The sequence below is a fragment of the Trachypithecus francoisi genome, unplaced genomic scaffold, assembly GCF_009764315.1.
Source record: "Trachypithecus francoisi isolate TF-2019V2 unplaced genomic scaffold, Tfra_2.0 Lachesis_group15, whole genome shotgun sequence".
Classification (NCBI taxonomy): Eukaryota; Metazoa; Chordata; class Mammalia; order Primates; family Cercopithecidae; genus Trachypithecus; species Trachypithecus francoisi.
Genome location: NW_022681460.1, coordinates 89,445,429 through 89,471,138, shown reverse-complemented (window position 1 = coordinate 89,471,138; position 25,710 = coordinate 89,445,429). Strand labels below are relative to the sequence as shown.

General features: G+C 37.0%; 1 protein-coding gene across 3 annotated transcripts in view; it reads left to right on the top strand.

Moving 5' to 3' along the window:
- The window catches only part of LOC117097555 (cytochrome b5 reductase 4), a 114,000-nt gene that overhangs the window by 54,268 nt on the left and 34,022 nt on the right, over positions 1-25,710 (top strand). For all 3 annotated transcript variants that reach the window (XM_033235527.1, XM_033235529.1, XM_033235528.1), the window contains exons 4-10: positions 3,584-3,665; positions 12,391-12,423; positions 15,905-15,965; positions 17,330-17,387; positions 19,003-19,096; positions 20,366-20,398; positions 22,385-22,507. In XM_033235527.1, coding sequence (XP_033091418.1) covers positions 3,584-3,665; positions 12,391-12,423; positions 15,905-15,965; positions 17,330-17,387; positions 19,003-19,096; positions 20,366-20,398; positions 22,385-22,507 — 484 coding nt within the window. The remainder of the gene's footprint in view (positions 1-3,583; positions 3,666-12,390; positions 12,424-15,904; positions 15,966-17,329; positions 17,388-19,002; positions 19,097-20,365; positions 20,399-22,384; positions 22,508-25,710) is intronic.

Here is a 25,710-nt window from a genome sequence, read left to right as displayed (position 1 = left end):
GCAAGCTGATTCTTGGACCTCTTGGTGGCCTAGTTGGATCCCAGTAGTGGCAACAGTGGGTGAGTTCTTGGGCCCCTGGGCAGGTGGTGTGGCATGGGTGATGACAGTGGCAGTGGCCGGATGACCTCTGGGTCCCAGGTGGTACATGCTTATGTTGGTGGAGGCTGTCATGGGCTGTGCAGGCCAGTCTCTAACCCTTCAGATGGCATGTGCAAGGAGGTGCTAGCTGTGGCAGTAGCAGCCAGGTTGGTATGTCCAACCTCAGGCCCCTGGGAGGAGTGTTCAGGTGCCAGTGTGTCGGACTGGGCTGGGCAACCTCCTGGCCCTCAAACTGTGCTGTGACATAGGCAGAGACGGGTGAGGCCAGCCATGGTAGGCATGGTAGGCAGGAGCGATTCCCAGGCTACCAGTGGAATGCTCAGGTGGAGGGAGACAGCAATTGTGGTGATACCCTGCCCCTGGGCAGAGTGGTGATGCCTTTAGTGGTAGGCAGCCTAGGCCAGTGGATGGGGAGTGAATGTACCACCTGTTCTTCAGCCCTGGTGACTTGCTCTTGCCTCAGCCCATGCTTTATATTCCTCTGGATATATATCCAGTAATGGGATTGCTGGGTCAAATGATAATTCTGTTTTTAGCTCTGCCTGCAGTAGCTGGCAGTTCCTTGAACCTAAACTCCTGGGGCAGCAGCCATGCTTCTTTTGCACTTCAGTCTGGGTGCGGCTGGGTTCTAGTACGGTGTGCAGTTTGTTGGGGCTAGGGCTCTGAAATGACCGTTGACTGTAGCTGCTTAGGTCTCAGGGAGCTTGTGAGACCCAGTGCAAGCTTCCTCCCTGGAGCAGTGCCATCACGCAATCTCCTAGCAGCTCTCTCTTTTGGTGTCAGGGCCTGCAAGGGTCAAAGGGTTCGTCTGTGGCTAGGACTGCAGGAGTCCATGGTGGGAATGTGGACTGCTAAAGTTCTCCAATCTGAGTCTCTCTCAGCTCCCAGCTGATCCCAGCCCTGTAGGTTGCCTCACTTCCTTTTCATTTCTTGCTTTAGGTAACTCCTGTCACTTTACTGTTGAATTTCAGTGTTCTCTCTTGGATGATGTATTCAGAATGTGATTATCAATTCATTTTCTTGGTTCTTCATGGAGGCAAGTATGAAATACCTGTAGTCAACTGTCTTCTTTCTATACTTTACATACTTACTATTTTAGTGTATGCTTATTTACTCTGGAATATACCATAAAGATTCCAGTATCAGTATTTTTTGGCTGATTATTTTAGTGATTATATAGTATTGTATTGAACAGCGTTATGTATTGATTTTCCTTTGCCGGTCTTTTACAATTGGGCATTTAGATTGTTTCCAATATTTTGCTAATTTAAGTAGTGTTGTGATGAGTATCCTGGTACCTACATCTTTATATACATGCAAATATTTTCTCAGGTAAATTCCTAAATATCTGAGTGAATTCTGCTCCCACCACTGGGGCCCAAAGACTAACCTACCTGGGGTCCTAGTAACCAGCAAAACTTCATTGCAGCCTCCACCAATAATTGTACCCTAAGACACTACGGAAGTCACAGTCATCCTTGATGCTCTTTACACCTGAAGAAATCATATAGAGACTACACTACTGCACATACCCAGGATCAAAGCCAAAGTGTCCTACCCCACCAACAAAATAGCTGCAGATTTTTAAGTCCCTTTTTTTCAGACAGGGTCTTGCTTTTTTGCCCAGGCTGGAATGGGGTGGCATGATCAGCTTACTGCAACCTCGAACTCCTGGGCTCAAGCGATCCTCTCACCTCAGCATCCCAAAATGCTGGGATTACAGGAGTGAGCCACCCCACTTAAAATTATTCCTGGCCTATTTTAAGACTTTTAAGGCATATTGAGAAGGTGCCTTGCAGAAAGGTTGTTTAAATATAATTTCCGCCAGTGGCATCTGACAACAAATACCATCAGTTGTTTTCCTGGAAGCAGTAGAGTCGCTTTGTTTATTTTCAAGAAAATACTTGTTAAATATCTGAGTCTGAATAATCAGTTTGTTTACTAGTAGTTCTTATAAATGGCCCTTCATTTTTTGTTCTTTTTTTTTTTAACTTTTATTTTCGGTTCAGGGGTACGTGTGCAGGTTTGTTATATATGTAAACTCATGTCATGGGGATTTGTTGTACAGATTATTTCATCATCCAGGTACTAAGCCTGGTACCTGACAGTTATTTTTTCTGCTTCTCTCCCTCCTCCCAACCTCCACCCTTAAGTAGCGTCTGTTGTTCATTTCTTTGTGTTCAGGAGTTCTCATCATTCAGCTCCCACTTATAAGTGAGAACATATAGTATTTGGTTTTCTGTTTCCCTGTTAGTTTACTAAGGGTAATGGCCTCCAGCTCCATCCACATTCCTGCCAAAGATATAATCTTGTTCTTTTTTATAGCTGCATAGTATTACCTGGTGTATATGTACCACGTTTTCTTTATCCAGTCCGTCATTTATGGGCATTTAGGTTGATTCCACGTCTTTGCTATTGTGAATAGTGCTGTAGTGAACAGTCGTGTGCTTGTGTCTTTGTGGTAGAATGCTTCATATTCCTCTGGATATATACCCAGTAATGGGATTGCTGGGTCAAATGGTAATTCTGTTTTTAGCTCTTTGAGGAATCACCGTATCACTTTCCATGATAGTTGAAATAATTTACAGTCTCACCAACAGTGTATAAATGTCCCCTTTTCTCTGCAACCTTGCTAGCATCTGTTGTTTTTTGACTTTTTATTAATAGCCATTCTAACTGGCATGGGATTGTATCTCATTGTGGTTTTGATTTGCATTTCTCTAATGATTGGTAATATTGAGCTTTTTTCACTGCTGGTTGACTGCATGTATGTCTTCTTCGTTTTTAAATTTAAGTTCTGAGGTATATGTGCAGGATGTGCAGGTTTGTTATATAGGTAAACATGTGCCAAATGGCCTTTCATGAAAAAAGTCCAGTTCCGTTTGCAAATCAAACAATCGTCTAAGTGTTTCTTCACAGGGAAACCATCATACTTTATAACACTAATCTTTTTGAGAATTTCCCACTTTGTCACACAAAATATAATAAAAATATGTACCCAAGGGTCAAAATTTAACTAATAATTTTTCTACTTCATGAAGGATATTCTTAAGTATTCTTAATCATGCTCCCTCCACTGTCCATGGTGGTGAAGAAGATAATAGTTACTAGTACTGTTTGGACCCACTACCTTGATTAATACAAGATACTAGCAGTTTTGCCCACCATTGCTTTTATTGCTCTGATGCTGAAAAAAAGTGAGTAACTTTTTATTAGTATTATCATGAAACAAATTGAGACCTCATGGGGACCTGAAAGGGTGTCAGGAACTTCCAAAGGTCCCAACACTTTGAGAATACTGTTCTAAACAATCCCTATCTGTGCAGCCTTTCTTTCACTCCCTGGTTGACTAATTGAATATGCTTCTTAGTTTTCAGGTGTGTGTTGAGAGTGATTTCAGAAAGTTTAGTTTTGCCCATACTAAAATGAGAGCATCCTGTGGAGTTAGTCATGTTTCTTTTCCATCATTTGTTTTCCATACCAGGTTCATCGTTGGGTCAATTATGAATCCATGCTGAAAGAATGCCTCGTTGGCAGAATGGCAATTAAACCTGCTGTTCTGAAAGGTAAGTGGTGCTGGTGCTAAACCAGCATAGAAGTGTGGTACACATGTGTTTTTTTTTTTAATTTGGATTTAAACAACTATGTGCGTGCAAATCACTATGGTTTTGTCATTTTCATTGTCCTCCTAGTCTAGCCACTCCAAAGGTTTTCCTTCATTTCCTCTCTAGAATCATATAGTGACTTTCCTTTAAAAGTTCGACTGTTAGAGAAAGTTCAGTGTGAGGAGTACAACACTTAGGGTTGATTTTTAGATTAGTTTTTTAGAATTTAATTTTTTGAATAATATAGTAACATGATTCAAAAATTAAAAAATATAAAAAGTTAGACAGTGAAATTTTCCCTTCCAGCTTTTTCTCCCATTTGCCATGAACCTTCCGACTCTGCCCCCTCACTATAGATAATCCCTGTTCTTCAAACTTCTTCTAAAGTATAACCAATTTCTTCCCCCTAGCTCTGAGATGGGACTCTAGAATCTGGGTGATGTTTGAGGTCATCTCTTTACTTAATAAGCCTCTCTCAGAAGATCACCTTTTGAAAATTTTAGACATGGAATTGTAGTAGCAGGAATACTTTAATAACCCTTTTCTGTGAAGGAATGATAGTTGTTACTTTTGAGTAACTTCTTACCTTTTTACTAAAATTAGGAATAAATTTCAGCCAGAGTCTTTCACTACTTCATTTAGCGAGTTTTGTAATTCAAGGCTTTATTGACACAGACTTTGATTGGCAGTATGGAAATATTACAGTCATTAAGAAATATTTATAATAATTAAGGTGAAGTATTATTTTAATAGTATCTTATATACCCTTCATCTGTAGGCAAGGATTGGTCATCAGTCTCTGCTGTCTTAAGACTTAACGATAGAGACCATTAGATGGGGTAACTGTGTAATTGTCCAAACTAAGACAATTTTAGTAATTATGCTGGAACAATAGTGGATAAACTTACGACTCTCTGGCAAATCGGGGCATGTGTTCACCCTACAATTAGAACTCCTAGATTAAATGGGAACAGAGGATGGATGAAAACAAAGGATGAAGTGGGAATCAACGCTGAAAAGAGACTGTTCCTAACATGGGGGTTGTTGGGGGAAATGGTGGATATATTGAAGAGGAATTTTACACATGGGCTCTTAAACCCAAAGCTTGAAACAGTTTTTTAAATGAGGTGACCTGCCATCCCCCCCAAAGCAGGGAATCCTGACTTTTTTTGGGCGTCTCACAGTTGGACAGCTCTGGGAAGTTAGTTTTCAGTTCATCTGATGGTTTCTAGTCTGGCAATGGTAAAACGCCTGGGTATCTAGGAAGAAATCAGAAAAGCTAACAGACTGAGAATATAAAATATAATACAGTTGTGTTATTATCAAGCAAATAACGAGTTGTGTTTATCATAATCCTTTGTTTAAAAAGTATTATGGTAGGCTGGGCAAGGTGGCTCATGCCTGTAATTCCAGCACTTTGGGAAGCTGAGGCCGGTGGATCACCTGCGGTCAGGAGTTCGAGACTAGCCTGGCCAACATGGTGAAACCCCGTGTGTACTAAAAATACAAAAAAATTAGCTGGGCGTGGTGGCAGGAGCCTGTAATCCCAGCTACTCAGGAGGCTGAGGCACGAGAATCACTTGACCCGGGTGGTGAAGGTTGCAGCGAGCCGAGATGGCGCCACTGCACTCCAGCTTGGGTGACAGAGTGAGACTCTGTCTCAATTTAAAAAATAAAATAAAATAAAAAGTATTATGGTTTGTATTATTATTTAAAAAGATGTATTAATAATGAACGAAAGAAGAAATTTTGCTTGAAAAGGTCAACTTCAATTATTGATAATTTATATATGTGGAACACTTCATTCTCTGGTAAAGATGAAAAATGAGTGTTCACTCTTTGCCCTTATTCTTTGGCTATTATTGTAGCTATTTGTCACATGTGGCTATTGAGCATTAGAAATATGCCTATTGCAAATTCAGATATGCTGTAGATAAAGGACACACTGTATTTCAAGACAATATGAAAAAAAGAATGTAAAATATCTCATAATTTTTACTTGTTTACATGTTAAAATGATAATCTGGGTATATTGAGTTAAATAAAAATATTTAACCTGTTTTTTTTTTTTTTTGCTTTGTTAATCTGGTTATTAGAAAACTTAAAATTGTACTTGATGGCTTGCATTATAATTTTTTTGAGCAGTACTGTTCTAGACCATAAGTGTACTTTAAAAAATCAATATGCCATATTTTTTAAGTGATTATATTTTTCAGTGGTATAGTGCAGTCTCAGGAATGTTTCTTCATAATTTCTCATTGCTTTGTTGTAGTTTCTAATATTTTGTGTTTTTAGGTTTCATGCCCTCTCTGTCTGGCGGTTAATAACTATAACGCACTTAGAACCATACATTAATAGAATAAATTTTATGTAAGAGGGATTTAGAGCAGTTTAAAAGTGAAGATATTGAGGCTTGTAGGTATTGTATCTTACTAAAGACTACAGAGTTATTTAATTGAAAAAGCCCACTGAAACCATGGATAAACAAACTTTTTGTAAGGCAGAGAGTTGCCTCATTAAATGTTACCTGATTTTTTGTAATGTATTTTCTTTTAGTATGTGCCAGTTGTTTTTCACTGGGGTTGATTTTGCTCTTCGAGGGGACATTTGGCAATGTCTGGAGACATTTTGGTTTTTAGAACGAAAGTAAATGCTACTGGCATTCTAAGTGATAGCGGTCAGAGATGCTGCTAGACATCCTATGTTGCACAAGACAGATTACCACAACAAAGGATTTTCTGGCCTAAAATGTTAATAGTGTTGAAGTAGAGAAACCATCTTATATGCATTAGTTTTTTATTATTAAAAATGACGGTATTAGTGGCACATACGTGTTAAGCTGGTATGCACACATCGGACAGCTCTTTGGTTCCTCCTAGGCAAACTCTGGCACCTGTAGGGCTGAGGATGGAGATAGACACCAGGACTCATAGTGGGCTGAGACACTACTTTCAGAGATTTCTTTTACTGTCACAGCATTGTGAGCAAGGACAAGACAAATATTGAATGGGCTGCCTGCCAGTTGGAAGTTCAGCTTTTGTAAAGTCAGTCAAAGTTCTTTCTTCTAGGAGCCTCAGTTTCCTCATTGGTAAAATGGGGACAATTTAGGTAGACAAAGCACAAGCTCAGAGACTGATAGGGGAGAAGTAAGACAGTTACTGGTGGAGAGAGGGAGGCTGGGAGTCATTCTGAAGTGGGCTTTACTGGACAGACATGTTTGCTATCTCAGCCTGGCTGCCTTAATTTGCTCCTTCTGCTATAGAGTCCGTTGTCTGGGTAATTCTTGCCAGAAAGATTTAAGGGAAAGGTAATTAAGAATGAGAGGTAGAGGTAAGAAGTCACTGGTTAGGGTGCAGATACAGACCTAAATAGAAAGTGTGTTTTGCTGTAGTGGTGTGACTGACTGATGTTTTGTTTGTGTTAGTAGTTGTTTTGTTTTCATAGAAAGAGGAATTTTGAACATGTGTATATTCATGTGCAGGTGATTCCAAATAAGAAAGGAATCGTAATCCCTCCGATGATAGGACAGGAATGGAAAATAACTGACAAATTGGAGAATTGATAAAAAAATGACAAGTGAAGCCAACTTGGGGAGAAATATGAACTCCTAAAAATACAGCGTATGCTGTGATTAAATAATAACGGAGGAGAAACTGATCCTAGGAAAAATTAATACTCTGGTATTTTTAAAGCTTTTGAATCCTTGGATTTTTCAGAATATGTGGGTTTGAACTATTAAATCTTCATTTTAATTCTGCTAGTGAGCTAGAAGTTAGAGAGATGCACAAAATTGAAAGATGATTCAGAAGGTGATTACAAAGATGAACAGAAGAAAGTAAGGTAAAGATAGTTTAAAGCTGCAGAAATTATTAAGTTTTATAAGATTTGAGAAATAAGTATGACTTCTGAATCAAAAACAAGAATTAGGCCTGGCCAGGTGCGGTGGCTCATGCCTGTAATCTCAGCGCTTTGGGAAGCCAAGGAAGGAGGATTGCTTGAGCCCAAGAGTTTGAGACTAGCTTGGACAATATAGTGAGACTCTGTCTCTACAAAAATTAAAAAATAATAATGTTTAATTTTTAAAAAAACAATAAGGCCTAAGTTGTGTTACGAAGAGTTCTGTTTAGAGATATGGAGGAATTTCTAGAGGAAAAATGGTTATTAAAATGGTTATTAAACACATTATACAGAACCAAGAAGTCTTCTGGCGAGGCTAAGCAGGTAAGGGAATATAGAACAGTAAATTTAGGACTTTGTGAATAAGATCCCTGGCAACAAGACTGAGCTTGTATCTGATGGTGACATAATACCACCCTTTTGGAATAAGGAAGGGAGATGAGGAATATAGTTACAAGATAATTGTAAAACATTCAATTAATGCTCAGCATTTTTTTTTTTCCCCTGGAATGCTTTTCTTTAGGGACTCCTGACAAATGCCTACACATTTTCAAAACTTAGCTAAAATACTACTTCTTCTATGGAGTCCTTTCAAATTTCTTCCAGTAGAAACATTCTTCTTCTGTGCTTCTTCAATAACACCTTCTGTATACCTCTTTTACAGCACTTGCCACATGCAATCTTAAAAAGAGCATATCATCCAGGCACGGTGGCTCATGCCTGTAATCCCAGCACTTTGGGATACCAAGGCAGGTGAATCGCTTGAGTTCAGGAGTTCAAGACCAGCCTGGACTACATAGCAAAACCCTGTCTCTACAAAAATAGAAATAAAATAAAATAAAAGCCAGGCCTATTGGTGCATGCCTGTGGTCCCAGCTGCTTGGAAGGCTGAGGCAGGAGGATTGCTTGAGCCCAGGAGGCAGAGGTTGCAGTGAGCTGAGATAGCACCACTGCATTCCAGCCTGGGTGACAGAGAGAGGCCCTGTCTCAAAAAAAAAAAAAAAAAAAACTATCAACTTTATTTTTAATTCCGTTTATTGTGTTTTTTGTATACGTATTGCACTCAGATGATTCAAGAAGAAGCACCCTTATCATAGTTCTACCTCCCACCTACTGTTTTTCTCTCCCATGCACACACCAAGGACATGTTTTTGTTGTTTTGTCTTTCCGAATTATCTTTATGTATTATAAGCAGACTGAATATATTTTCTTATTTTTCTAACTTTTTATCAATATCCCTATTAAGGTGATCAATAGATGTTTATTAAAGAATGAACATACTGGTAAAAGAAAGATCTTCCTGCTAGATTTTTCTTTATTCCAGGGTATCCTCCTGTGCCTCTGCTCAGCAGAGGTAAACTAGACTTGGGTCATAATTAAAGATCCTTACCAAGGAAGAGCTGAGTGCTATTAGATCACAACACCAGCCTTCTAAATGACTCTGACCTCTCCGGAAATAAAGATGCTTATCAGAGTAAAGCAGTTTAACCAGCATTATGAGAAGATACAAATTTGATTGGCCATGGAGCCAACTAAATGATGGAATTAGTTACCAAGAGAAAACATCAGATTTATTTTCAGAGAGGAAAGTATATCCTGTGACTAAAATGATTCAGATGTAAATATGCTTAAGATTGTAAAGTAGTCTCCTCCATTTCTATAACTCAGCTTTTGAAAAGAGTTGTAAAAACAGACTAGGAGAATTTTTAAATGTAACCCAGATTCTTTAAGTGGAAGTTATCTTTCTGCTAGTGCTTCTTGTATTAAAAAAAGACTCAGGGGAAAAAAAAAAAACTACTAATTTAGCAGAATCCGGAAAGTTCTGACAAATCCAAATGTGTTCATATCAGGCAAGAAGTAATCATATGAGATAATATTTTCTTCTTAGAAACGAATTACCTGGGACAATTTTTCAAAATCTGTGAACCTCTTAGATAAAAACTACTTGTTTTACATGACAAATGAGGTTTATTAAACTGTTGGCCTTATTGTACACTGAAAATGGATATATGTTCTGTGAATTTCTAAGATAAAACAAATAATCACAACTGCAACAGCAAAGACAGATAAAACTGACTGGATGAAAGTACATGACCAAGCAGTGACATCAGTGATCCTTTGCAAACTGTAATGGCCAGATTTGTATCTAGCAGTTGATAAACAAAACTCATTCTGAAGTATAGTTTAAATGGTTTTTAGGCCTGCTATCTTTTTAGGAAATACTAACTCCTGGATTGCAAAGAAAAATAGGACAGTGTTTCAGGGGAGACAAATCTAATTTTGGCTTTTTTGCTGGAGTGGTGGATTTCATTCAAGTCCTTTGACCCCTGATTTTCAGCCTTTATTAGTAGATCAGGTGATAATTTGCTGTATGTTGTTGAAATTCCTTTCAGCTGTAAAATTATTTTGGTAAAATGAGGAAAAGGAAAAGGATGGTCATTTGGCTTCCTTAATGATTGTTAGTTTGGGATGGATGAGTGAAGTGGGGTTAATTATGGAATTTCTGGTGATTAAATATTGGAACATAAAAAATTTGAAAGCTTTGATGTTAAATATGTTAGTTTCTTTTTGTATAAAACAAGGTGATGTCAGCTTAAGAAATTATGTCTTTCAATTTGACTATTTGAATATTTTTTGTTAGCCTAACCCATTTTTAAAAAAATTTTGACAACTTGCTGAGGTGTTTATTTTGACCATAATGGTATATAGCACTTGCAGTTATTAGAATATAACATAGCTGCATCCATGTCCCTACAAAGGACGCAAACTCATCCTTTTTTATGGCTGCATAATATTCCATGGTGTATATGTGCCACATTTTCTTAATCCAGTCTGTCACTGATGGACATTTGGGTTGATTTCAAGTCTTTGCTATTGTGAATAGTGCCGCAATAAACATACGTGTGCATATGTCTTGATAGCAGCATGATTTATAATCCTTTGGGTATATACCCAGTAGTGGGATGGCTGGGTCATATGGTACATCTAGTTCTAGATCCTTGAGGAATCGCCATACTGTTTTCCATAATGGTTGAACTAGTTTACAATCCCACCAACAGTGTAAAAGTGTTCCTATTTCTCCACATCCTCTCCAACACCTGTTGTTTCCTGACTTTTGAATGATTGCCATTCTAACTGGTGTGAGATGGTATCTCATTGTGGTTTTGATTTGCATCTCTGATGGCGAGTGATGATGAGCATTTTTTCATGTGTCTGTTGGCTGTATGAATGCAGCTGGAAACCATCATTCTTAGCAAACTATCACAAGAACAGAAAACCAAACACCGCATGTTCTCACTCATAGGTGGGAACTGAACGATGACATCACTTGGACTCGGCAAGGGGAACATCACACTTCGGGGCCTATCATGGGGAGGGAGGAGAGGGGAGAGGGGAGGGATTGCATTGGGAGTTATACCTGATATAAATGGCGAATTGATGGGTGCTGACGAGTTGATGGGTGCAGCACACCAACATGGCACAAGTATACATATGTAACAAACCTGCACGTTATGCACATGTGCCTAAAGTATAATAAAAAATAATAATAAATAAATAAATAAATAAAAAAGAATATAACATAGCTTTGTGAGTTGGCTGCCATCCTGAGAGAAAATACCTGTTAATTTTTTTTTTTTTTTTTTTTTTTGAGACGGAGTCTCGCTCTGTCCCCCAGGCTAGAGTGCAGTGGCGCGATCTCGGCTCACTGCAAGCTCCACCTCCCGGGTTCACGCCATTCTCCTGCCTCAGCCTCCTGAGTAGCTGGGACTACAGGTGCCCGCCACCGCACTCGGCTAATTTTTTTTTGTATTTTTAGTAGAGACGAGGTTTCACCGTGGTCTCGATCTCCTGACCTTGTGATCCACCCGCCTCGGCCTCCCAAAGTGCTGGGATTACGGGCGTGAGCCACCGCGCCTGGCCCTGTTAATTTTTTTTCTGGGTTTGTAACACTAATAATTGCATTGGGTATACATACAAAAATCTGAACATATTTTAAACTTGTAATAACGATCATTTTACGCGTTGAACTCAGTAAGAGGGAAAGATAAGAAGACATCTTTCTTTGAGTTGTTAATGTGCATGTTTCATTTATGACACATAATCTAATAAATTCTGGTTAACTTGTACTGATTTAAAATATGATAACCTGGATGAAACCTGGCATTTACATATGCTCTGTATAGAAATTAACCAAGATGTGGCCGGGCGCGGTGGCTCAAGCCTGTAATCCCAGCACTTTGGGAGGCCGAGACGGGCGGATCACGAGGTCAGGAGATCGAGACCATCCTGGCTAACACGGTGAAACCCCGTCTCTACTAAAAATACAAAAAAAAAACTAGCCGGGCGAGGTGGCGGGCGCCTGTAGTCCCAGCTACTCCGGAGGCTGAGGCAGGAGAATGGCGTAAAACCCGGGAGGCGGAGCTTGCAGTGAGCTGAGATCCGGCCACTGCACTCCAGCCCGGACGAAAGAGCAAGACTCCGTCTCAAAAAAAAAAAAAAAAAAAAGAAATTAACCAAGATGTTTAAAAAAAGTGACCAAAGAATTAGAAAAAATCCAAATGAAATGAGAGCCAGACATCTGGAGAAATATGGTCTGGCAGTCTTCAGAGATGAAACTTACTTATTCAAAACAAAGGCCATTTCTATATTAACCTGTTTCTCTCCTCAGACCTTAGAAGAAAGCCCTTCAAAAAAGGACTGTTATCTTGAAATCAGTAATGTGGACTGATGTTCTCTTTGACATTGAAGTATTCTTATTTGACTTTTTTTTTTCTAAATTGCTATACAGACTATCGTGAGGAAGAAAAGAAAGTCTTAAATGGTAAGTCTATAAATTTATAATAAATGAATTGTATTCACATGCTTATGAACAGTATTGGTTCACAGAATTGTCTGGGGCATTTAGATTTTTTTTTTTTTTGAGATGGAGTCTTGCTTTGTCACCCAGGCTGGAGTACAATGGCGCCATCTCTGCTCACTGCAACCTCTGCCTCCCGGGTTCAAGCAATTCTCCTGCCTCAGTGTCCTGAGTAGCTGGGATTACAGGTGCACACCACACACCTGGCTAATTTTTGTATTTTTAGTAGAGATAGGGTTTCACCATGTTGGTCAGGCTGATCTCGAACTCCTGACCTCGTGATCCACCCACCTCGGCCTCCCAGAGTGCTGAGATTACAGGCGTGAGCCACCATGCCCAGTCTAAATTTTTTTTTAAGTGTGAAAGATAGCATTACTGGCCCAAACTTAAGAGTCTTTTGTAGGGTTTTATAGGCTCCTTTTTCCAGCCATTACTCTTATAGTCCTGCCTTCTGTGACATCCCTGAATACATGTTATCTTCCCTCAGCTTGAATACTTGTAGCAATTAGGAGTTTCATCCTCAGAAACAAGACAAAACAAGTCAGTTTTCTTAGGTGTGAGCTCACCTCCAATGTTTGCATACACATGCCAAATAGTTTATTACTCTACAATTTTCTGAACTGAGTGGTGCATCCAGCCATTCTGGATGACTTGCAAATAATGACTGACACTTCCTCTCCCCCACAAAAAAGTTTGGCATGATGGTCACTACTGACATAAAATACACAGTGCTAATTCTGACTGAACTATATTGATGTACATTTAGAAACATTTTTTTCTTTCGTTTGCAAAAGAAAGTTACAGAAATTCAACTAACAAGCTAGATTGCCAGATGAGTTACCTTTTTCTTTGTTAACTGGAGGAAATATTCTATATTGTGGACTAACTTATGCAATGTATAGTACCTGAAGCTGTTCATCGGATAATATAACACTCCATTAAATGAGGGAGTGATCTTTGGTTTCATCTGTTGATTGACTCTTCTGTGACACTACAAAAGCAACCATTGCTTAATGATTGATTACTGATAGACTAGGCATTTCCTTTCCACCACATATGGCTTCCAGAACCTTTACTTTTCTGTTGTCTTCTTTGGATGCACTGCATTTGACTAATTTATCAGTAAAAGGTGGCGTTAAGTATGGAATATAGCACTCCACAAGTGATGTGGTTAGCTCTGTTACCTCTTGTGACCTGGACCCTGTTACCTCTTGTGACCTGAACCCTATCTATCTATATTTATTAGCTGCTTTTCCCTTTTGGCTCATTTAAGTCTATGTGATAAGTCTCTGTATTTGCAAATGTGATCTGCCTGCATTCTGTGTTACTATTCCAATAGCTACTTAAAATACTGAATGGGTTGGACTACTTTCCTATTCCACTAGAGACCCGATCCCTTCAGATTGACAGCATTCAATCAACAACACTTATGGAAGGGAGAACATGCATTCAGTCCACCTTGCATTACTTAATTATTTTATTTCACTACACATTCACCCCGTATTCTTTCAACTTACTCAGAATAATATTATATAAAGTTTGAGGGTTTTTTTTTTTTTAGTTTTAAATTAAGACACATTCCATGACTTATTATTCTGTTTTAGTAAGATATATCTTAATGATACTAAATCGTTTTTTAGAATGTTTGATTATTGTCTCATTTGCTCACCCATGAGATTGCAGGGAGCATTTCATTGCTATTAATAGTTACAATTTGAGGAAGAGGAAACAGTGTCTTGCATAAAATTGCAATACTGGCGCTGAGCTTAATTATAGATTTTCTGGTCCTAATTAGATCATACAAGATCAGTATTGACTTACAATTTATGAATTCTGTTTATAACATTTTCTTACAGAAATTGTTAGATTTTGATGCTTTTGATTTTTATTTATATACCTAAGAGACTTCCAAAAGAGAAACAACATTGATCTCTTAATGAAATCTTTCAGTGCTTCTTAATTTAGTAAGATTATTTTGTTTTGCTTTTACCATATTAGAAAAAAATACGTTTAATTCTTGTAGTCCTCTTTTGTTTTACCTGTGGTTTTGTAGTAGAGCACTCTTCTTTTAGTGCCCACTGCTAATTATTAGTTGACAACTCTGACCTTGTTGTTACATCTCTGAGGCTTTCTGTTTATCTGAAAATAGTATTCTGCAGAGTTATGTGGGAAGAAATGGAAGCTGAATGAGTAAGGCCTGGACTCAGGGCTCACCATCAGCCGGTTCAGAAAAATATGACTGTTTTACATCTTGCTTGCACTTGAGCTTGTCTTGAAGGTTTGTGTCTAAAAAGAATCTTGAAAATCTCTAAACTGTCTTGTCCCAAAGGTATCTTGCAACTCTTAAATTTATATAAAATACTGTGATTTCTAATTTGTGCACCCAAGATTCAGCAGATACTAACCATTAATTTTTGTTCCTGTATAGTTTGAGAAATAGTAATATAATTGATGCAATGATTTTCAAAAGTCAGGTAGCAGCAGTACTTCTTTTTTCCAAACTAAATCTTACTATATACAAACAATGCACTCCTGTTGTAGGAGGGAAATAATGTTTGCAATATCTTGAGTTCTTCCATGTCTCAGTTTTCTGAAATGACTTAAAAACCATAGCTTTAATGGGCTTTTAAACTGCATCATACACCCAAGATGCATTTTGTAGGTGTGCATACCCACAAGGATACATACCCACAAGAGTGAGTAAAAGGGAAAAGATAGAAACCACATGTTGGTGAGATTGTGGAGCAGCTGGTACAACCACTTTGAAAAGCTGCTCAGTAGTATCTTCTAAAGCTAAACATATAAACACCCTTCATAGTAACCAAAAGTGTAGATATGTGTTCTTTAAGAATATACATGTACCTGCAAAAGAATATTTATATCAACACTGTGTATAATAGCTCCAAACTGGAAACAACCTGAATGTTTATCAACAGAAGAATGAATAAATTGTGAATTATTCATATAATGTTTACTACTCAGTTACAATAAGGACCAAGCTACTGATGAATTCAGTAGCATGGATAAAATTTCGGAAAGCCTAGATTTGATTTATTGCTTATTACCAATCATGCTTATTTCACATAAGAACTGTAATGTCTGGAATATTGGACAAAAAGCCAGACTAAAAGAGAACATATCATTCTACTTATATAAAGATCAAACACAGGCAAATACTAACCATGGTGTTAGTAGTCAGAATACATGTTACTCTTGAGGCAGGGGTGGTGACTGAAAAGGGAGTGTGAAGAGAGGGCTGACTGCAAGGGTATGTTTTACTTTATCTGAGCCTTCTAGCAAAGATCAAGTGAAAATATATTGAGTAGTACATTTGTGATTTGTATCCTTCTATGAATATATGTGATATTTCAATAAGATGTTAACTAAAAAGACAAAATATTAAAAATACTTTGTAGATGAACTATAGCTATCTTTCTTTGTAAAGGCATGCTTCCCAAGAGCCAAGTGACAGATACACTTGCCAAAGAAGGTCCTATTTATCCAAGGTATGCATTCTTATTGAAAATTTTCAAAGTTAAATCAATTATATACAAAAATGTACACATTTAAAAAATAAAGTAGCTCTGGGTTTGATTTATTGCTTACTGTTAGTCATGCATATTTGACATGAGAACTGTAATGTTGTTGGAGAATGAGCTGTTTATTAGACGTTGGAGATGTTGTTGGAGAATGAGCTGTTCCATAAATGTGAATTTTAAATATAACTAAAGTTTGATCCATTTTAAACACCAGTACTTTAAAAAACTATTTTAAAATATTTTTCTGATTATAAAAAAATACATTAATGGTAGGAAACTTAGAAAATATAGAGAAATACAAAAGGAATTGATAAAATCAGTTGTAATCTCACCATCCTTAGTTATATACTATTATTTATATTTTCCAATTAGATTAATATAATACCTACTTCCATATTATTCTATTTTTATAATATTGATATGACAGTATATTCTATGAGCATTTTTCTATGCCATTAAATATTCTGCGAAAGCATTTTTTCTCTTCATTCCATCATATGACCATGCCATAATGTATTTAAATATTCTTTTTTTATATATCTAGTTCGCTTTTATCAATTTTTAATGGGAATTTTTCAGAATGTATTGCCAACAGTTGTCTTAAACAGTTAATAGTAACTTAAGCAATACACATATATTTTGTTAATGACACTTAAAATGCCTTCAGGTGTGTTCTCTGTAGTTCTTTCTCTTATGCCTTTTCTCCACACCACCAGTCTGTATTATTCTAATGTCAACATCCTGCTATATTTGTTAAATTATTTGATATAAAATTTTAAATTAGGGACTAAGGATGCTCCCTGTAGATTCGCCTATATAGGTGATAAGTCCAAAAAGAGGATCAATTTGATCAATAGCTATAACTAAACAGAAGACTTAGTTTTACTTTAAGTTTTACTGTGGACCCATTAAACAACCTTGATGAGTTCATTTCTTCAGTACTAATATATTTGTGACAGGGAGAAATGAAGATAATAAACAGGTACGTTTTTTCATGCTCTTTAACAAAATATGTTGCTTTGATTTTGCTCTGATAAAAGAAGATTTTAGTAAAGACATGTGTAACCTTTATAAAAAGTGTCTTGTTGAGGATATTTTGTTTTTATTCCAGTGGGAATACATGGAAGTATAGATATTTTAAATTTAGAAATAGTTGTCAGCTGTATAATGAAGAATGTAACATGGTGAGACCACTGTTTATTTAGAAAAAAAGCTTAACCTAGAGAAATACAGATATGTCTCACTATAAATTTTAAACATTTAATGATTAATATGTGTTAATGCACATGATTGTCAATATAATTATTCATCCTTTTCTTTATATTTTACAGCTATGATTGGTTCCAAACAAACTCTTTAGTCACCATTGCCATATATACTAAACAGAAGGTAAATATGTCTTTTAAATCAGAAAAGAAGTAAATAATAAATGTTAATTTCATGTACCAGGTGTTTTTCTAAACACTTTTTTATATTATTTACTTCTCATTACAATTCTTTGAGGTAGATAGTATTGTTATCCCTTTTGTACAGAAGAGGAAACAGAAAAGATTAAGTAATTCACCCATGTGAGTGGCAAATCTGGCATTTGGAACTCAGGCAGTCTGGTTCCAGAGCATCTGCTCTTAACAGCCATTCCTATAGCCTCTTAAAAATTGGAGTAGGAAGTATTTTATGTGTTTTTCTGTGTGTGAGTGTGTGTGTGTGTGTGTGTGTGTAAAGTATGGATAACAAAAAATGAATCTCAGTTAACTTCACCATAAGAACAAATTTCCTAGACATAAACTGGGATTGGAGAAGGTATTTTGCTGTGGCTGTGGCTTAGTATGTTTAAACCACTAATGGTGTTCGGATCCCCATTTGAAACTGAAGTTAGGGAGGTAATTCATTCACCATTGAAACTAAAGTTAGGGAGATAGTTCATTCGCTAAGTATTTATAACCTGTTTCATGTAGAACACAGCCTTAGATATCAGGGATCTAATGATAGACCAGATACTTAGAGACCTGACTTTCAAAAAGGCTTCCAGTCCAGCTGGAAAATCAGATAAATATGCAGACAATTTAAAATATCTCCAAGCACATCCTCCAGCAACTGTTGAGGTTCCCACACTTTGAGGGATATGTAGATTTAAAGACAAGTTCTGGCAGCTAGGAATTTTTGAGAATTCATGCTACTTCTATAGTAGCAGAACCATGTCTGAACCAGTGGGTTCTTTTGACTCTTGTAGCATGATTTGGCCATTCTGCAGGATTGACCAGCCTCTGCCTGGAAAGAGCCAAGAGGGCCAGAGGCACTACTTACCCTGTTTTCCACTCTTTCTTGATATTGTCTTTTCATCACACAGTTCAAAACCCAGAGCACAGGCTCTAGGAAGGTCCACTTGCATTGGTAATATCAATGGGACAGAGAGGATGGATGGCTAAGGGAAAAGAAAAGGTTTCCTTGTGGAATAATGTATTTAGTGAATAATATAAATAATACATAGCTTACACCAAGGCTATGTAGAAGTTAGAGACACCTAAAAATATGTTAGTGAATTGATTTTTTTTTATAAGCTAAGGTCAAGAGGTTATGTAATTTGCCCAGGATCATACATTACAGAAAAGATAAAGATGAACAAAAATATGTTGGTTTCTGCTCTGATTGTTATTTTCTAGGGGGTGGGGGGATTCCATATTGCTTATTCAAAAAATATTTATTGAGCACCTACTAGATACCAAACAGTGTTCTAAAGATGGTCCTTTAACCTTAGAGCTTAGAGATGAGTGGATAAGGTAGATATTAAACAGAGACAAATAGGTAGTAATTGAAATTTTGATATGTCCATTGAAGGAGAAGAACTGCATTGTAAGGGAGAAAAACAGTAGTCACATTTGTTTAGCTTGGAGGTTCAATAAAGAAGCACCATATGAACTACCACAGAGCACCTTAAAAGTATAGTTGTAGAAGTTTGGGGGAAATTTTTGCTTTCTAATCTTTCTATTTTTTCTTTCTGTTTAAGGATATCAATTTAGACTCAATAATAGTTGATCATCAGGATGATTCCTTTAGAGCAGAAACAATTATTAAGGATTGTTTATATCTTATACATATTGGTGAGTACTTTATTATTATTAATGGAAAGAGCTCTGGTTTTCTTTAAATATGGCTATAATTTGGTCTACAGTCTAGGTAACTGTAATATTTTATCTGCTGTTACCATTTTGGTTAGTCATTTTTGATCAGTTTTTTTCCTGTAATTTCTTTACACTAATAAAAGTACTAGCAGTGGCAGTGTGACCTCACCTTTCCAAGTTTAAGCAATTAGATGCAATCAAAATCAATAATATAAAATATTTGTTGGCCCAGCTTTGTAAAATCTCTCATACTTGACACCTACAAGAAGTCTTCCAAGACTCATTGGTTGCATGTCCTACTGACTGTCCTTTGCTAGATGGCCCGTTCCACTGGCCTGTTCCTTACCAGCTCTGCCACAGGAAGTCAGTGACTGCAGCAAAGCAGCCTGGACTACAAATTTGTATTGTATCTTCTAGCTGTCCATCCCTTCATGGCTAAAGACCAACTTTGTATTTTTTTTTATCAGGACGGAGAAAAAAGTGGTAGAAACCAGGGAACCCTACACTAGCACACATATTTTAAAAAACTAAAAATTCCACAGTTAAAAATATGAAACTCTCGAGTGCCAATATTGCGTTGAAAGGACTGAAATAATGCAAAATTGTAAATTCTAGATAACCATATGAACACAGTGAAATGTATAGCAGACATTTGTAAGCATATTTCTTGCATCTCCCCCTTCTGGGATATAAGTTCCATAGGGGCAGAAATTTTTCTCTCTTATTAACTGTTGTGTCCATAATACCTAGAAAATACCTGTCACATGTAGATGCTCAGTAAGATTTTTTTCAATAACTGAATGGATAGTCAACTTTGGAGAACAATAAGAAAAGGTAAGCTAGCCCCAGACCTGGCCTGTGTATACACACACACACACACACACACACTGGGGCTTGCGTGCTTTAGGTGCTGCCTCTCCCTAGCCTGCTCCTCTCTTGGTTTGTAGGATTCTCAGTCTGGAACCATCCATGCTTGGACTAGTGTGGGTTATCCACTTGTGGGCAATTGAGTATTTGCTCTTTAGTTAAAAGGGAGAAAAATGAAACAATTGAAAATATATATATTTAAATAATTTGAGTCTTCATTTTGATTGTGTACAATTTCTTTGTTTGGGTCTCTCAGAACATGTTTTATTTGTCTTGAGGGATTTGAAATAATTCATAAAAGAGCCATTTAAATGACATATGGTGTTCAAAAACTGTATGAATTGAAGTTCTATTTTAACTAAATAAATTTGTCTGTCCTAGGGCTAAGCCATGAGGTTCAGGAAGATTTTTCTGGTAAGCTACCAAAAACCAAAAATTATGTATATATGTACATATACACATACCTACAGAGAGAGAGAGAAGAAAAAATTGAAAAATTAGCATGTGTTTCATTTTTCATATGTGTATTTTCATGTTGCAAAACAAAGATATGATGTTTTCTCTTTTTTTTTAAACTTTTAAGTTCTGGGATATATGTGCAGGATGTGCAAGTTTGTTACATAGGTAAATGTGTGTCATGGGGGTTTGTTGTACAGATACAAATACATTAATTTTTAAATATTCCCCTCCCTCTGGTTTCAGGTTTTTTCCTATTTTTTCTTCCCCCTTATTCCTTTTTTGTGTGCGAGACAGGGTCTCACTTTGTAACCCAGCTTGGACAACAACAGTGCGATCTTGGCTCACTGCAACCTCTGCCTCCCAGGCTCAAGTGATCCTCCCACCTCAGCCTCCTGAGTAGTTGAGATCACAGTGCACACACACCACCACAGCTGGCTAATTTTTTGGTAGAGATGGGGTTTCACCATGTTGCCCTGGCTGGCCCCCCTTATTCTTTTTTATCTCTTTAACCTTTCTTTTTTTTCCTCCTTAAAAAAAACAAAACAAAAAAAACACATTCTGTCTCCTTTTTATTCTTTTTTCCTCATATCTGCCCTACTCCTGACATGCAGCTTGTAGAAATATACTATATGGCCAAGGATCACGAGGTCAGGAGATCGAGACCATCCTGGCTAACATGGTGAAACCCCGTCTCTACTAAAAATACAAAAAATTAGCTGGGCGTGGTGGCAGGCGCCTGTGGCCCCAGCTACTCAGGAGGCTGAGGCAGGAGAATGGTGTGAACCCAGGAGGCAGAGCTTGCAGTAAGCAGAGATTGTGCCACTGCACTCCAGCCTGGGCGAGAGCGAGACTCCATCTCAAAAAAAAAAGAAAAAAGAAATATACTATATTAGCAAAATTTTTCCTTCATCTATATATTTAAATGTTTAATAAAGAGCATACTAAATTATGAATATTGCTACATATAAACATGCAGCATAGGTTTTACACAGCTATTTAATAATAGAAGACTCATCATAGAATGGTGTTTTCTTGTTTTCAAGTACTGTCATGGTACCTTATGCTGGTCCAATGTTTCCTCTTTTCCATATATCATTATAGGCTCTGTAAATTATATAAATCAGGCTCTTTAAAGACAAAGACCATGTTTTTATTTTGGTTAAGCTTCAAATCAGTGCTCATCAAATTGAATTCATTTGACCTATCTATCTTTAAAAGTTGTTAAATTGTTACTGGGTTTTGTGTTCACAGTGGCGGAGAGCAGAACATTGTTTCAGAAGAAAAATTAAATATGCTTTAAATCTTTAAAAGCATGTTCAATTCATAAAATTTAAATCAGCATATGAAAGCATGTATTTTATTATTATACCCATATATTATAAACATTTTAATTATTCAATAAATAAAAAGGTAATCTAAAATATTTTTATTAAAGATTCACATGCACTTTATCAATTTACTCTGTATTTACTAGGACCTCATTCTCATGAGGCTCTTCTTGTGTTTATTAGACTCAGTATTAGTCTACTGAATTTACTCATAAGAATCCTTTTGTGGGGGCATTCGATACTAATTTGTACATCTCAGCTTTTTTTTTTTTTAATTTTTTAAATTTTTTAATTTTTTTAAGCTTTATGTCAGTTAGTTGCCATGGCTATATTTGAGCTTGTATGAAAACCAGCAACACATAGTAGTTTGACCCTTAATAAATTAGTTTGAAAGAACTTAATCTGAATCTATTAATAAAGTAAATTAAAGCATATAAAGCATAAACAATTATGATTGTGATTGAATATGTAAACAGAATCTTATTTATCCCATTGATAATCAGTACCATTCATATTAGATCAGGACACTTGTACTATTTGAGAAATACTGGTTTTAAAATAAAATCTTATATTTAGTATCGATGAATACAAATGGAATTTATCTTCTTTTCAGTGCGGGTTGTTGAGAGTGTGGGAAAAATAGAGATTGTTCTAAAAAAAAAAGAGAGTACTTCTTGGGACTTTCTTGGCCATCCCCTGGAGAATCATAATTCACTTATTCCAAGGAAAGATACAGGTATGCTGTGTTCTTTTGTTATGTTAATTTCACATTCATGAAATTGTTGTACAGATGTACCAGAGTTTGGAAGGCTGCTTTGAAATGAGCTGAAGGACCCTGGTATCTACCTCTAGGAAGTTGGAAAGGGACATTGTGTCTGTTGTCCTGCTTTTTTTCCCCATAGAAGTAAATTTCAGACTCTACTATCTAATGTGTAGGCGTAGTAAAGTCATTACATAATGATACCTGAATGGAGAAGCCCACTTGTGCTTAGACTGTTGATCAACCATTTACTCTTTCAGGTCCCCTTTTGTAAAAGATACAAAAACAAGTTTAAGTTTATGCTTTGTATGTCTGCTTGAAGTTTTTCCTATTGAGGAAGATATGTTTACTATTTTTCTTCTTAATTAAACTAGTTTCTCAGTTTACTTCTTGTATTAGTCTCTTTTCCCATTGCTTTAAAGAAATGCCTGAGACTGGATAATTTATAAAGAAAAGAGGTTAATTGGCTCACAGTTCCACAGGCTGTACAGGAAGCATGGTGCTGGCATTTGCTTGGTTTCTGGGAAGGACTCAGGAAACTTACAATCATAGCAGAAGGTGAAGGGAAAACAGGCACATCTTACATGGCTGGAGAAGGAAGAGGAGAGAGATGGGGGACGTGCTACACACTTTAAAACAACCAGATCTTGTGTGAACTCTGTCATGAGGACACCACTAAGAGGGTGTTCCTAAACCATTCATGAAGGATCTGCCCCCATGCTCCAGTCACCTCCAACTAGGCCCTGCCTCCAACACTGGGGATTACAATTCAACCTAAAATTTGAATGGGGACACAGATCCAAACCATATCTTTTCTAAAAGATGGTACCATTTATTTCTTTTCATTTTTAAAAAGCTTTTTACCTAAGTTTAACGTATATATAGAAAAGGGTGCATATTAGAAGTGCTCTACTTGATGATATTTTGCAAAATGAACATATCCTATATTTTCTCTTTGGAAATTGGTAGTATTTACTCCTTGTTCTAAGTGTTTTGGACTTTCACAATGATGTGCCAGAACATGGATGATTCTTTATCCTTCTTACTGGGCATACATTTTTTGTACTAATCTTTTCAATATGGAAACGTATGAACTTCAGTTCTTGGAAACTATTATTGGTTTTACTTCTCCCCATGGTCTGTTTTACTTTCTACATATTGAAATTCCTTAACTAGTCTTCTAATTATCTTATCTTTTCTCTCTTATTTTCAGTTTTGTCCTTTTGTTCTACTTTCTGGGAGATGTCTTCAGCTGTGTCTTCTAGCTCTTCTATTGAGTTACTCATTTCTACTCATATTTTTAACTTCTGTAACTCCTTTGATTTCTTTTCCTTTGTTTTAGCATCCTATTCTTATTAGCTTATCTTTTACAGAATGACTGGTAATGTTTTCTTCTCACTGTGTAACTTCTGTGTCCCTCAGGTTCGTTGTTTTTTGTTTGTTATGGTATCTTTAATATTAAATGCTTTCTTTGAATGTTTCCTAATCTTTTACTATCTGCTCATATTTCAGGGCAGGACTGTAAAACTAATTGGAAACTGTGCATGTGGGTGTGGCTTGTCAACGGTTATATTCACTATATGGCTGGAACATTTCTTTGGGAAAAGTCCAATGCCAAGAGTCCCTAGAGTGAACAATCTCCTACCTTGTACCCAGCATTTCAGAAGCCATGTGGGAAAGAAGGCTGGGCCTAGCTTCTGGTATATCTGTAAGCGTCACTAATTTTCTTTTTTTTTTTTCTTTTTTTTTTTTTTCTTAGAACATGGTATTAGTTTGCTAGGACTGCAGTAACAAACTACTACAGACTGAGTGTCTTTGGCAGAGTTAGTCTCTTCTGAGACTTCTTCCCTTAGTTTGTAGATGGCCTCCTTTTTTCCTGTTTCTTTAGATGGTCTTCCTTCTGTGTGTGTCCTAATATCCTCTCTTTATAAAAATACCAGTGACAATGAATTAGAACCAACTTCATTACCTTTTAAATGAAGACCCCATTTCCAAATATCGTCACATTCTGAGGTATTGGGGGTTATGATTTCAACATATGTATTTGGCGAGGGGACACAATTCAGTCTATAGCATAGACCCAATCCGGATACCCCTTGTTTACCCTCTAGAGCGCAAGCTTCTTATATTTTGCTGATGTGGGGAAGTGTCAGTCATGTGACTGTGCTAAGTAGGGAGGACTTCAAGGGGATGGGAAGACCTATCCAAGCTTCTTAAATGAACTTGTATTGAGAAAGTAATTTTAATTCTTGACTCTGATGCCAGAGATGCTTAGTCCTGCCAGTTTCTGAGCCTTAAAGGAATTTTGTATTATCAGCGTGTTGGTTCTTGGCTTTCTACACTTTGGGCTTAGCATTCGGCTATCTTCAGTCTGTTGAGTCATTTACCAGTCTTCTCTCTGCCTTGTCAGCTCCTAAAGTTTGTTGCCTTTGTCTCTGATTTCCATTCTTTCTGTCTGTGTGGGCTTGTGCCTTAAAAATCAAACACACATGCAAAAACCCTTTCTGTTGTTATTTTAGGGGATTCAGAAGGAACTAACTGCATGTATTCAGTTTATCTTCTTTAAATATATAAAATTATCGTATATAATTCGTTGCATGAGATAGGAAAAAACAAACTTTTTCCTAGTCTTACTGCTCCACTCAGAACACTACAATGTGAAATTTCTTCTCACCAACAACCAATTCTACAGCAACTCCAACTCTCTGTCCTACAATTTAACTCAAGTCTGATACATCCTGGAGTTTAGGGCAGACCCCACAGGTTAAGGGCTTAGTCCCACAAGACTGTCCCCTACTACACATGCCAGTTGCAAATTCCAGGTTGTGACCTACGCTTTTGACCAACACTATAAATCAGTGTTGTCACAACCTCCTTCTTGGGTTCAAAAATTTGCTAGGATGGCTCACAAAACTCAGGGAAACGTGTAAGTTTATCATTTTACTATAAAGGATATTACAAAGGATACAGGTAAATAACTGGATGGAAGAAATGCATAGGGCAAATATGTGAAAAGGGGCACAGAGCTTCCATGACCTCAGTGATTGCATCATCCTCCAAACATTTTCATGTGTTCAGCTTTCCACAAGCTTTTCAAAACGTGTCATTTTGGGTTTTTATGGGGGTTTTATTATGTAGGTGTGATTGACTACATCATTGACCATTGGTGAGCAGCTTAA